A 13631-nucleotide genomic window follows, 5' to 3' on the forward strand; every position below is an offset into this window, starting at 1 on the left:
ACATTTTAGCATAATTCTGAAGCTAAATGCTAGCCTCCAGAATTTCTGGACTACTCTACCAGTCCATCCTGTAAGACTTTCATTCAGTCTCTTAGCTTTAAATTCCACATGTTTGCTAATGATCTCCCAAATAAGCATTGCTATCCTTTTTCTCTTCCATGAGCCCCAGACTTGTGTAACCTGCTGACTACTTGATATTCCTACTTGAACGTTGAATAGGCACTTCAAATTCTGTAGATGTTAGGGCTAAATTTGTATATCTACCCCAAACTTGTTCTCTAGCTTCCCCATCTCCCTAGCTAGCACTGCTAATTTTGCAGATACTCAAAAGTCTTAGGTGACATCCTCCATTCTGACTTTTTCCTTATCCCCACATTTAGTCCACTTCAAATTCTATAGACTCGAAGTCTAAAAGTTACCTGGAATCCATCAACTTGGACTTCTCTCCATCTCTACTGGCCACAACCTACTCCAAACCATCATTACTTTCCACCTGGACCACTGCAGCTGCATAGAAACTATTTCCCTGTTTCTACTCTCAGCCTGTATTAATTGGCCTCTTCTACATGACAAAAAAACTTTATACCCTCAATGGTCTAGAATAATAAGTATTTATTTCTTGTTCACATATCTGCAAGACATTTGGGAACTCTGCTGCATGTATATAGACCTTCTGGGGTTTCTCTCTTCCACTCATCTCATTCTGGGGTCCAGGATTGCCTGTCTTCTACTCAGCTTGTCCACTGGACTTAGATCAGTGACTAGTGAGTAATGAGCTTAATGAATAGTTGAATTAATGACCAAATGGGCAAAAAGTTCTTCGTTTGTTGTCTGTGCTGCCATAGTAGTTTACGACATATGCCCAGCTCCTTCCACTGTATAGGTTAGAAAGCCCTAAGGAGGGGATCATATGTCTCAACCACTTGGAATGACTCGGTTCATGCAAGTTGCCAACCACATTTGAAAGTTGGCTTTTACCAAAAAAAAAGATTTTGGGTCCTGGCCATCACCCCTACATTGTTATTCTGTAAATTAAGACGTTCTATATACCTTTTTGCTGGGCATTTGCTCCAGTATTCTTTCTTACCACACCAAGACTTGATTGGGGATTATGTTCTTTTCCTTAAGACTGATTGAAATCTGAGGAAATGTACAGCTCAGGCTCTTATAAACAAAGGCTGATAGCTGATCTGGTAATGATCTGGTAATCAGCTCTCTATCTTGTCATTTCAGATATCTGCCTTGAATCTATTCATTTATTCAATGGAGTCTATTCGCTTATTCAAAGAAGTTTTTTTGAATGCCTATGATGTGTCAGATGGTAATAAGATGCTTGAGCATACAGGGTTAGATAATGTGGACACAGGCACTGTTCTTATTAAATAGACAGTTTAGTGAGAAAAAAAGACAGAAATACAAACCATTCGGTGATTAAAGGAAGAGTGCAAGGTGTTTGGGAAGACCTTATCCTCTAGGGCTTCCAAGGGTGAAGTGGAGCTACCTAGGTCAAGGGTTTATATGAAGGTAATGGGAAGAAAGAAAACATTCCAGGCAAGGGAACTTGAAACAGAGACTGTAGTCAGAACATTTAAAGTAAGAAAATTAATGGGCTGAAAGTAAAATCATTGCATCACGACTAATTGAGAATGACTGCTTCAGGGTAAAACAGGGAGAATCATTGCCACTTCCACCCAACTTGTCAGGAATGTTGAAAGAAGATAGTAATGTTAAGACAGTGTTGAGAGCCTTTGAAGAAAGGCCCTGAGAACCCTCACACTCTTATTAAGCTCATTATTCATTTTGGAACTCAAGCAAAACATTGTTCTAAGCCCTTGGGCAAAACTAGTTTACCTCAAATCTCTCTCTCCCTTGAAAAATGCCCTCAAGGTCAGTATTCAGCTTCCCTGTAGCAGGTTTGTTTGGCAGTCCGTCTTGCCAAGCTACAGGTAATTAAGAAAAGAATGTTCTCTCTCTCCCCTAATTATGCTGTCTTCTCTACTTCTCTACCTTGTGCAGCCTTTGGAAATTCTCTTCCTTTGCCCTCTCTCCAATTAGCAGCAATGGTTGCACTCCAGGTCCCTCCTTTTGCAGGGTGCGCTCTGCATCCCCCACAGATGTCCACAATTCAGTAATCAAAGGATGGCTCCCTGGGTCAGTTGTAACAGCTCACCCAATTAGCTCAGATCTGAAGATCTGAGATCTCAGGTAAAATAAGGTTAACTTAGCAAATAAATTTCAATAGCAAACTCAGTATAGAACTCAGTCTCAGTTTTTCAAATTCTTTTGTATCTTGTGGTCCATGCCCCATCAAATTCATGATACTGATCATTGTGGGAAGAGCTAGGCTGATGGCAGTGTCCTGGTAAAGACCACAGCTGACCCATAAGTGTTTCCATCCCGAGAACCGCAAGAATCACAGTATGGTATTTAAATAAGCTTGAAAAACAGGATTGGAGGCAGTTTGTCCATTTTTGTCCATTAAATTTCATCCATTTTTTGTCCATTAAAATTTCCAAGTTTTAGCTTCATTATTATAATGAAGAGTGACAACTGGGAGCACAGATTAAAGTTTTAGAGACCAACAACATTTGGAAGTAGTGAACTTTGAGTTATGTCCATAAATATTTGAGAGATTATTTACTCTCAAATACATAGATTCTCCTCGTGCTTTTCTTTAACTGTCCCTCCTGTGATTAAGTCAAGTATCGATGCTAGGTTTGACCAGTGGTTGACTGACATAGGAAAGCATGGCCCTAGGGCTTAGCATCATCATTTTATCTTCCTCAAATTGCAGAACGTTACTTGGTTTCTCTCTTTCATTGATTCTTTCCACCATACCATCACTGTGATTATTTTAGCCTTTTTGCATCTCCTGAGAATTTTCTTCATGTGGATTCTGGTTTCATAAAAACATTCTGTTTTATATATTAGATGAAACTTGGAGAAGAGCTTCTTCATAAAAATTTTAGTCTTTCAAAGAATTGAGTTTTAAGACAGTAAGTGCATGCCAGTGGGCTATTCAAATTCAGTTAAATGAAATATTTTCTGAATCTAGTTACACAGTGCTAAAACTTACATGGTATGTATTTATAATCTTGAATTTTACTTGAAATGCAGGCAGTTGGGTGACAAAAAAGGATGTCAGCAGGCCAAGCTCAAGGCCAGGACTATAGCTGTGATATAGGGTGGGCTTTCCAGAGCCATGAGTCACGTCAAGTGTGTTCAAGTGTGAGTTCATGTGAGAGCTGAGTGTAAGTTGATTTCAAACACTGGGGCAGCAGGCTCAGCCCTTCTGATTCTCTGGACATAATGGAAGAAATTTCTGCATGTGGGGTAGACTAATAGACTCTAAGAAACCAGAAGGTGCCTGAGTACCTCAGTAAGGCAAGTGAGACCCAGGGAGGCAGTGCACCATGCTTGCCTACATAGTGATTTGCTAAAAAGCTGGAAGAGAAGCCAAGGTTTCTGGGTTCCTATTCTATCGCTCTACTTACACCACTTCTAGGTTGATTCGTAGAAGTTTTCATTAAACAGAGCTTAACTCCTGTGATGGTTTTAAAATATGTCTATAAATTCTTCAGTAGAATCTCCCTCCGAAAGATAGATTCATCTCCCTTGGAGTGTGAGCTGGACTCAGTGAGTCATTTCTAATGAATAGGGTATGGCAGAAGTGACAGAATGCAACAAGGTTGTAAAAGGCATTACAGCTTCTACCTCATTCTCTCCGATCATTTGCTCTGTGGGAAGCCAGCTGGTGTGTTGTGAGAACACTCTGGCAGCCCCATGGAGTGGTCACATGGTTAGGAACTGAAGCCTCCTGCCAACAGCTTTGCGTGTGTGTGTGTGTGTGTGCACGCGCGCGTGCACGTGTGTATACACATGTGCACACACGCAAGGAAGCCGCTACTTCATGCCGAGTCACACCTTCCTAAGACTGCGGTACTAGCCGACATTTTGACGGTGTCCTCATGGGAGACCCCATGCCAGGACCACCTCACATAGTTACTCCCAAATTCCTGACCTACAGAAACGATGAGATAATACATGGTTATTGTGTTAGCCTGCTAAGATGTGAAGTCATTTTAGGCAAGAATAAATAATTACGACAGCAGTACATCAAGATGCAACCTCTGTAAGCTTAGTCCTCCAAGGATATCTGATGATCTTGTAGAAAAAAATTTTCGTCAGCCTTCATCCAATACACAACATCAAAAAAGTCTTTTCTCAGAGTCTTAGCCCAGGGATAAATTCTCAACACAAATTAAGATTTCATCTGAGACAGAAAATGTGTTTCATGAAGTTGTTTGAACAAGCTGTAAAACTGCTTTCAGTGACAAGTATTTTCTCTGAGAGGCACTGGCTCCCCCTCCCTGACTGTTCCCTGTTCCATTGCTTCATCACTGCTTTGGGAAATGAGCCCTGTCTTAGTTGTCCATGTTCTTCCAAAGAGATATACCAGCAGAATACAGTTCTCCAACCTTCAGCTTCCCAGAGATATACTTAGGAAGAACCAAGACATCTTTACCAAGTAAATTATCTGGATAACTAATGTCAGAAATGCCCTGATGTCCATTCACACAGACTTGGTTGTTTTGAGGTACATGTTTAGACTCTGAGAAGGCATTTGGGGGGCTGACACGTTGTTTCCTCAGATGTTAACTGAGGAACATCAGCTCGAATTACCATTTTACCTCTTCTCAGGGAAGGAAGGAGATATGTTTTAGCAGCCTCTTGTGGCGTTAACAAAGATGTCAAGTTCTCTGTCTTCTGAGTCACTCGTGACTGAATCAGTAATCTGGGGAAGACTCGGTAGTGCATGTCTCACTTTCTGAGCATTTAATTTGTGAAATAATCACAGCACAAAACCCTGAACTTAAAAGTAAGATTCTGTTCTGTGTTGGTTAACATTAATACTTCAAAAAGCAGGTCTAGACTTAATTTATCAAATCTCACCTCTCTATCAGTATTACCTCCTAATTTAACAAATGAGTGACAACGAGCTCAAGCCAGTACTGTTCTCCCAACCTCATCGATTAGAAATAAAGTCTGGGGTTGTCCATTCCGATAAAAAGGAAATAATGCCCCTTTTCACTTAGGTGAAAGTGTGGAAGAAAATGCTAGTGTCGTGGTCAAGCTGCTCATCAGACGCCCGGAGTGCTTCGGCCCAGCCCTGCGAGGTGAAGGAGGAAACGGTCTATTGGCAGCCATGCAGGGCGCCATTAAGATCTCTGAGAACCCAGCCCTCGACCTCCCCTCTCAGGGATACAAGAGAGAAGTGTAAGTGAATGGAAGTGCCTTGTGGCACTGGTATAGCTGGTGAGCTTCCAAAGAGGGTCAGTACCTGGGTTATTCAGGAAGTGTCATGTCAGTAACTTCCCCCCTGGTGGGGAGAGCACAGGTTCTTTAGCTGTAGTTAAAACATTTGAAATCACTTTGTCAAGCGTATGGCTATTTTGACTGTCCCAGTAAGCCTAGTGATCAGGATCCCCTTCTCCCCTTTGCACTTCTCCTATTCAACTCACACCAACAGGCAGATCAAGACTCTGCACGCTCTTTCAGCCACCACCACACCTCCCTACGGCAGCACTACGGAAGGAAGCTCCAGGAGCTAAAGGCTGGACTGACCAAGGAGAGATTCAGGATGTAGTTGGTGACTATGCCCAGCTCCCTTGGCTTTATCATAGCCTCTAGATTAGACCCCAGAATCTAGAGAATGGGTATGGCCCAATGAGGGCAACTCAAGCCAGATGGGGGTTTTGTTTTGTTTTGGTTTTGGTTATTCATTCTGGTAGGTGATCTGGTAGAACCAGAAAGAACCCAAAACATAATCTTCCTCATGGTACCTGAGAAAAAACCAAGGCTGAGGTCATATAGCTTGTTAGCAACAGAGCGAGGGCATGGACTTACCTCTTAACTTCTTGTCTCGTATGCTTTCCATGCACATTTGGGAAGGGAAACGGAATGAGTGGTTGGTAGGAGCTTTGGGGATTACTGTGCCGCTCCCTGGGTACGTATGGACTGCAAGCAGCTCATGGCAGTATTCAGAGGACCCTAGGAATACCATAGACAAATAGTTGGGTCCTTTGAGCTTAATGATTAAAACCACCTTGTTGGGAGAGGAGGTGTTCCGGGGAGAGGTTGTGTGGTGCTCAGGATGAGCAGAGTGTTTCCATGTCAAGCTGCTCCTGTCTAATAACATAGCCGCACCTGCCAGACTTCCTCACATCTCTGCCGTGTTGGTTCTCTCTCCGCAGCATGGAGGACAGTGAAGATGAAGAGATCGTGCACATGGGCAACGCCATTATGTCTTTTTATTCAGCTCTTATAGATCTCCTGGGCCGCTGTGCACCTGAAATGCACGTGAGTTCCCAGAGGGCAACTTTGAGGGGCTTGAGTGAAGAGCACCGTAGGTTCCCTGAATGTAATTTCTTCTTCAGTCTCTGGCATTTGCTAATGCGCCTTTCTCTCAGTTCCTTCCAGCTAACATCAAAGGTTGTTTCCGTCTCTTGTAGCTGATTCTGCAACCTAAAAAAATGTCTCCTGAGCAAGTCCCTGTGTGTGTGATTTCTCTGTGGCGCTAGTTGGACATATCCCCCACATATTCTATCTCAGAAGCTCCTAAAAATTATGTTTCCATATCCTTCAAAACAGTCAGAATGTGACCAGCTTGATTCTTGACTCTGGCCATTAGGACACTCCACATGGAAAATTCTCTTTTCTCAATGCCTGTGGTATGAGACACCAGAAAGGTGGTCTCTCTCCATGGTTCATGTTTGATTATTTTCCGGAGATAAGCTTTGCAGGCATCTGGGGAAAGATAGTTCTGTTTTTAAGGCATGCTTCTCAGGCCTCCAGTTTTAACCTAAAAATTTGTATTCTTCCTCTTCCCTTTTCACCTCTGTTTGGGGCAGAAAGAGAGGGACCTTATTTCACAGAAGCCCTCAAGTCATAAGGGAGGAGATAATTGCTTTTTCTATCAAAGTGGAAAATGTTCAAAAATTTTTTAATTACAAAATGTACTTGGTAATTCTTTCAAAGAACTGTTTGATTTGCTCATTTGAGGCTCTGGTGTCTGCCTGCCTCTCGGGCCTACTCATCGCGTTTGGATTATTCCAAGGTGTCTCCCCGAAAAGTGCTTGCGGTGCAGATTGGGCTGATAGAAACAGTGGTATCTGATATTGATGAGATTGTGTATTTGGTCACTGACAAGTAAGCAGTAGATATGTTGTATTTTTAAGAATATTACCCAAAGACAGGACGCATTCAAACTTTTTGATGACAAAATTGTTTTAGCTACAGTAAGAAGTAATACCTTCCATTACCGCCTAGTATACATATATTCCAGGAGCAAAATTTACCCTTACTGCAGACAGTGTGCTCTAATATTTGCCATTCTGCACTAATGTACTTCATGCTTTTGAATGCAAGTCACCACCCACCAGTGTGATTTTACAACCACTAATTGGTTATAACCTGTAGGTTGGGACACTGCACGAAAGCATCCGCTCTTCTCTTTCTTCCAGTATGTCATGGGTTTGCCTAAAACACAATCTAGCCCATTTGTAAATACATGTACATGAGTTTAGGGAGACTATTATAATATGGTAGCATCTAGGTTAAAAGTACTGTGGATGGAAGAAAGTTTAAATCTTGATAGGAGAGCCTGATCAGAATTCTTAACTGAAGGTTCTGGTTCCTACTATGTGATAAACCAACCTTATCCACGAGGCCTATCTTCATCTTCATAAAGGCATTTCTGTGCCTTTAAACAAATAAAGGAAGCTTGAAAGGGAACAAGGGAAATACTGGGGTGTTCTGCAGTCTGGGAGCAGGATGGGACAGGTGTCCGCTCCCCTGATCACCTGTTATTACTTCCGAAAGCAACTGGCTTATTCTCAGGAAGACCCCCCTCAGGGGACTGCTAAGCCCATCATCTCTGATGGGAAGGATGTCCTTCCTTCCTTACTGCCCCTCTGCTTCAACACTTTACACATACCCCTTCTCAGCACCCATCCCTTGGGCCCCTATTCTGTAAGTGGCAGTGGGACTCTAGGTGCCATCATCACTGGCAGCCTCCCCTTTACCCACGGGAATGGGAGGTGGCAGTAGGCTAAGTGCAGAGGCATTGTTCCCATGGGGCCTCCAAGAGCCCTGTCCCAGCACACCTTCCAGCTGACAGGGGCACACTGCAGCCTGGGCTCGTAACCCACTGCCCCCCATGTCCCCCATGCTCCCCATGTTCGGGGGGGCAGGGTGCACCTGTACATGCTCTTTGGCCCCTTCGTGGTTGAAGGCATCAGGTTCTCCATCTCTGGGTAACTCCACTGAGATGCTCACATCCTCTATGACATCCAAATCCCTCTTGCCCAGCTGTAGGCCAAGCATTAATCAGACTTTTAGGAAACGAAATTCATCAGTCATTTCTCTGTTTCACTGAATTCTGAAGTTGAGAATTGTGGCCACAGGGTCAACACTTCCGTCGTGGCCACGGAGGGCTCCCGGGATTGCAGTGGCACTGAGCAGCCCCAGCAGCCCCCCACCACTTTACTGCAGAGACTTGATCCCATAACTGCCTGACCATTGTCATCGCAGCACAGGAGTCAGATGACCACCTTGGTCAGAGTTACTCCCTCATAGCATATTGTGGGAAGTCCAGAGAAAGCTCCCTTTTGCCCCATGACCATAAGTGTCTGTGGCAGGGAAGTACAGAAGTGCACCCAGCCTTAAGAACAGTGTCGCTGCCGGAGGTTTGGATGTGGGGTGGGGAAGGGGTGTGGGAACCCCCTTAATCTCATTCTCCAACCCTGCATTGCAGCTTATCCAGACAGGAAAGGGAGAAGCCATCCGGATCAGGTCAATCCTGCGCTCCCTGGTCCCCACTGAGGACCTGGTCGGCATCATCAGCATCCCCTTGAAGCTGCCGTCCCTAAACAAAGGTAAGAGAAGCAGCTGAAGGCTCAGTCCCTGCTGGCTCCCAGGGGGGCCACTCACTCAGGGCCAGGACTGTCTACCAGATCCATGGTTTGTCTGTCCTTCCAGGCTCCTACTTGTGGGGCAGGCAGCACTGGAAGGTCTTGCTCTTTTTCTGGAACCGAGGAGTTCTCTCCTCCTGGCTCCAGCTGGCTGCTCTCTCCTCGGCTTCCATGTGTCCGAGGCTCCTGCACCCTACATCCGGTAGACAGGGCCATTATAGACCTCACAGTCATCTGAACGCACTAACCCTCTGGAAGGAGGCTGATGGAATGGGACAAATGAAGGCCCTCACCTCAGTCCTCCTCCTCCTTTGCCTCAGTGTCCCCAGATTGTGCAGCCTGGTAAGGCAGCAGATGGATAGGGCCTAACTTAGGCTCCCTTCTGCCACGGTCCCATGTACCTCCTGGCCATGGGTAGAAAGAGTTTTTCCTCAGTGCTACTTGGATGCAATCATCAGTGTCAGCTTTCCCAAACTTACACTTTCCGAAAAGCATTCAGTTTCTCCAGTTCCCTCCATCTGCTCTCCAAGCAATTTCTTCCTGGCAGGTGGAGGAATTGAAAAGATAACATGACTCTGACGTTTATGGTGTTTCCCAGAGTGGTGTTCCAAGGAGCAATTTTTGGAAAAAATACTAATTCGCGTATGTGTTAAGAAGTTTGGACTCAAATAAGTTTGGGAAATGCTTTGGAGTGTATCACATTTTTTCCAGCTTTATTGAGATACAATTAATACATAACATGTAAGTTTAAGGTATACAATGCAATGATTTTATACATATATTTATGTATGTGTGTGTATATATTTTGCAAAGGTTTACCACAATAAATTTAATTAACACATCCTTGACCTTGCTTAACTGTCTTTTCTGTTGTTGTTATATTGAGAACATTTAATCTCCTTCACAGAAACTTTCAAGGATATGATACGGTACTGTTTACTGTGATCACTATGTTGTACATTAGATCCCCGAATTATTCATCTTTTAATCAAAAGTTTGTGCCCTTTGACCGGCATCTGCCCATTTCTCCCATCTCCCCTCACCCTTGGTAACCAGCGATCTACTCTGTTTCTATATAATTTCCGTGTTTTGAGATCATACATATGATTGAGACCATACAGTATTGGTCTTTCTCTAACTTCACTTAGCATAATGTTCTCAAGGTCCATCCGTATTATTGCAGATGGCAAGATTTCCTTCTCTCTTATGGCTGAATAATATTCCTGTGTGTGTGTGTGTGTGTGTGTGTGTGTGTGTGTGTTCGTTCACAATTTTTCATCCATTCACCCATCAACGGACACTCAGACTGTTGCCGTGTCCGCTACTGTGAATAGTATTGCAGTGAGCATATGGGTGCAGGTATCTCTTAGAGAGGGTGATTTCATTTCCTTTGAGTACCTACTCAGAAGTGGAATTGCTGGATCATGTGGCAGTTCTGTTTTTTTATTTTGTTGAGGAATCTTCGTACCGTTTTCCATAGCACCTGCGCCAATTTATGTTCCTACCAACAGTGCGCATGGGTTCCCTTTCTCCACATCCTTGCCAGCATCTGCTCTTCCTTGTCTTTTTGATAATAACCATTCTGACAGGTGTAAGGTGGTATCTCACTGTAGTTTTGACTTGTATTTCTTGAGGCTGAGTGATGTGAGCATCTCTTCCTGTGTCTGTTGGCCATCTGGATGTCTTCTTTGGGAAAATGTCTATTTATGTCTTCTGCACATTTTTAATTGGATTATTTGGCACCTTTTGCATTTGAGTTGTATGAGTTCCTCATATATTTTGGACATTAACTCCTTGTCATATATATGGTTAGCAAATATTTTCTCCCATTCTGTAGGTTTGGGGATAACCTATTAGGCTGATGAACTTGGATATCAAAGATCTCCTCAGTTTTGGGAACTTCTCAACTATACTTAAATAAGCTTTCTACTTTTCCCTCTCTTCTCCCTGTGGGACTCCAGTGATGTAGATTGTTTCTCTTAATGCTGTGCCATAAATCGCATAGGCTTTCTTCATTCCTTTTCATTCTTTTTTTCTTTTTGTTCCTCTTACTGGATAATGTCAAATGATCTTTCCTTGAGCTCCCTGATCCTTCTGCTTGGTCCAGTGTCCTGCTGAAGTGCTGTGAAAAATGAATTCTTTCATTTGGTCATTGTATTCTTCAGTTGCAAAATTTGTATCTGTTTTTTTATGTGTTCTGCTTCATTTTCTTCTTGTATTTTCCTGATTTCATTTTCATTTCATTGTTTTTCTATGTTGTAGCTCTCTGAGCATCTTGAGAATAATTATTTTGAATTCTTTGTCAAGTAGTTCATGTATCTCCATTTCTTTGGGGTCAATGACTAGAAGGTTACTGTCTTCTCTTTGTGGTGTCCTGTTTCCTTTCTTCTATGTGATACCTACAGCCTCACATAGCCACCTGCACACTGGAAGAAGCAGTCACCTCTTCCAGACTTAAAGGACCGACTTTGGTAAGGAAAGACCTTCACCCTCGGGCAGCAGGGGCTTGGGGGCATGCATATTAGAGCATGCTGTGAGCCCAGATACAGTGGGACAGGGCACCAAGTACAGGGCTGGGTATTGGCTTTGGGTATGGGGGCAGGCGTCTGATGTTTTAGCAACTCAGGCCACTGGGGTCCACCACATTGACAATTATGTGGTCCTTGGCAAGCGCTGCGGGAATCCTCAGTAGTTGCAAGGGCTGCTGGGGTCCTCAGCAGTAAGTCCACATCTCACAACTAGGAACAAGGTCAGGCAGTGGTGGTAGCTGGAGCTGGTGGTGTGTACCCACTCCACTGTAGGGACCAGCCGCTGGTGCCTGTGTAGTGGCATTGGCCAAGTGCAGGCACACGTGGAGTGACAGGAGCCAGGGCCAGCAGCAAGGATCAGGGCAAACTCTATGGGTTCACTAGTACCTGTGTACACCCTGGCTATTGACATGCATACCTGTGGCCGCAGGGTCTTACACGAGTGCACCGCAGTGGATGCCAATGACAAGACCCAGGCCAGTGGGAGGCAAGTTCATAGTTGCAGGTGCTAGTGACAAAATGAGCACAGCAGTGCAGGCCACAGACCCGAGGCAAGGCCAGGGCTAGGCCCACAAGCAGCTGTGGGACCCTGCATGTCAGCGTGCATGCCCATGGCTGCAGGATCTCACCCTGGGTGTGTGCATGGCAACAGAAGCCAGTGATGAAGTCTTCCCAAGGGCGCATAGTGCCAGGTAGCAGCCCCAAGGGTCTCGCTGACATCTTGAACTCACACAGCTGCAGAGCCCAGGACTCTTTGCCAGTGCAGATCCTGGGTTCTGGCAGTGAGGGAGATGGGAGTGGGAAGAGACCCAGGGGGCTGGGCATCTGCAAACACAAAACCTGAGAATCTGCCAGGGTTTCATGGTGGCTATGCTGGCTATTGGTTTCTTCCATGGCGAGAGCTGCTGGGGTCCTCTGCAGAGCAGGTTACTGAAAGCCACAGTGGCTCCCCTGCATAGCTGGAATGGATAGCCATTGCCCCTCTTTCTTGTCCTGAGACATCTCCACTTCACTGGTCTCCAGGCGGGGTGAACCTGAAGGGTGTCCTTTATGTGGTGCCCTGAAAGCCTAGAGAACGTGATTGTTCTCCCCATTCTCCTTTCCCAGTGAAGAGAGCTCTTCCTAGCTGAGGAATTCCTCCATGGTTGGCCCTGAACGGGGATGAGGCCAGCGAAAGGCATCCTTACCTTTTTATGCAGTTTTCTTGGGGTTTTTGTTCCACTGTGTTGCTCAAGTTTCTCACGTAGACTCCTGGCCTCTCCCAGGGGTGTTTTTGTTCTTGGATAGCTGTCTAATTACTGATCTTTGTGGGAGACAAAGGCTGAGATCTCCTACTCCTCAACCTTAGTGACATCAGTCTCAAAAATAACACATTTATCATGAAGAACATTGAGACTATAGAACCTTTGAAAAATCATATGATAAAGCAAATGTTGAACTTCATATTTCCCAAACTTCTGAGCACAAAACATCTTACAGAAATAATGTTTCTCAGGAGCAGATTCTGGGTGGCTGAGTCAGTTGGGTGTCCCACTCTTGATTCTTATCTCAAGTCTTAATTTTAGACTTGTGAGTTCGAGCCCCGCATTGGGACCTACTGAAAATAAATGGATGAACAAACAAATGAATGGGAAAAAAATAAAAGTAATGTTCCCTAGAACACAAGGTGGGTGTGAGATGAATTCAGCTGTCGCTGTTCAGATCTGGCTCCCCCTGGTGTCCAGGAGAGAAGAGGCAAGCAGCTTCTTCTCAGGAGGATCCCTTCCCTTCTTGCTTTCTTCCTAAGGCCAGAGCCCTCCCCTGCCTGATCCCTGGGCTGAATGGGGCTCCCGGGTTGGAGAGCACTGAACCTTCATGGCTCTCGGGGTGACTTCTGAAGTACAGTATGTAAATATGCTCTTTCTTAGCTTGATCGCTTAGGGGCTCTTTTCCCTCATTTTTGATGTTAACGTAACATTAAGAGGTAGACTGTTTTTCTTTTGCGTCCTCTTTCAAACTCCTGTCTTTATTCTCCAAGTCAAGAAGTTTTTGTTTTCTTCATGGTATTCCTCACTTCATCTTTGAACTTTTTTGATCAAAATAAGATTAGAATTACTGGATGAGCTGTTCTCAGTTTCACCTATATCAGGTA

The 13631-nt window shown here is 44.4% G+C and overlaps 1 protein-coding gene across 1 annotated transcript in view; it reads left to right on the top strand.

Moving 5' to 3' along the window:
* The window catches only part of RYR3 (ryanodine receptor 3), a 499651-nt gene that overhangs the window by 375644 nt on the left and 110376 nt on the right, over positions 1 to 13631 (top strand). The window contains exons 44-46 of the mRNA XM_032856920.1: positions 5097 to 5277; positions 6255 to 6360; positions 8816 to 8936. Of these exons, the coding sequence (XP_032712811.1) occupies positions 5097 to 5277; positions 6255 to 6360; positions 8816 to 8936 (408 nt within the window). The remainder of the gene's footprint in view (positions 1 to 5096; positions 5278 to 6254; positions 6361 to 8815; positions 8937 to 13631) is intronic.

This window comes from Lontra canadensis, unplaced genomic scaffold, assembly GCF_010015895.1.
Source record: "Lontra canadensis isolate GAN:19392208 unplaced genomic scaffold, GSC_riverotter_1.0 scaffold12, whole genome shotgun sequence".
Taxonomy (NCBI): Eukaryota; Metazoa; Chordata; class Mammalia; order Carnivora; family Mustelidae; genus Lontra; species Lontra canadensis.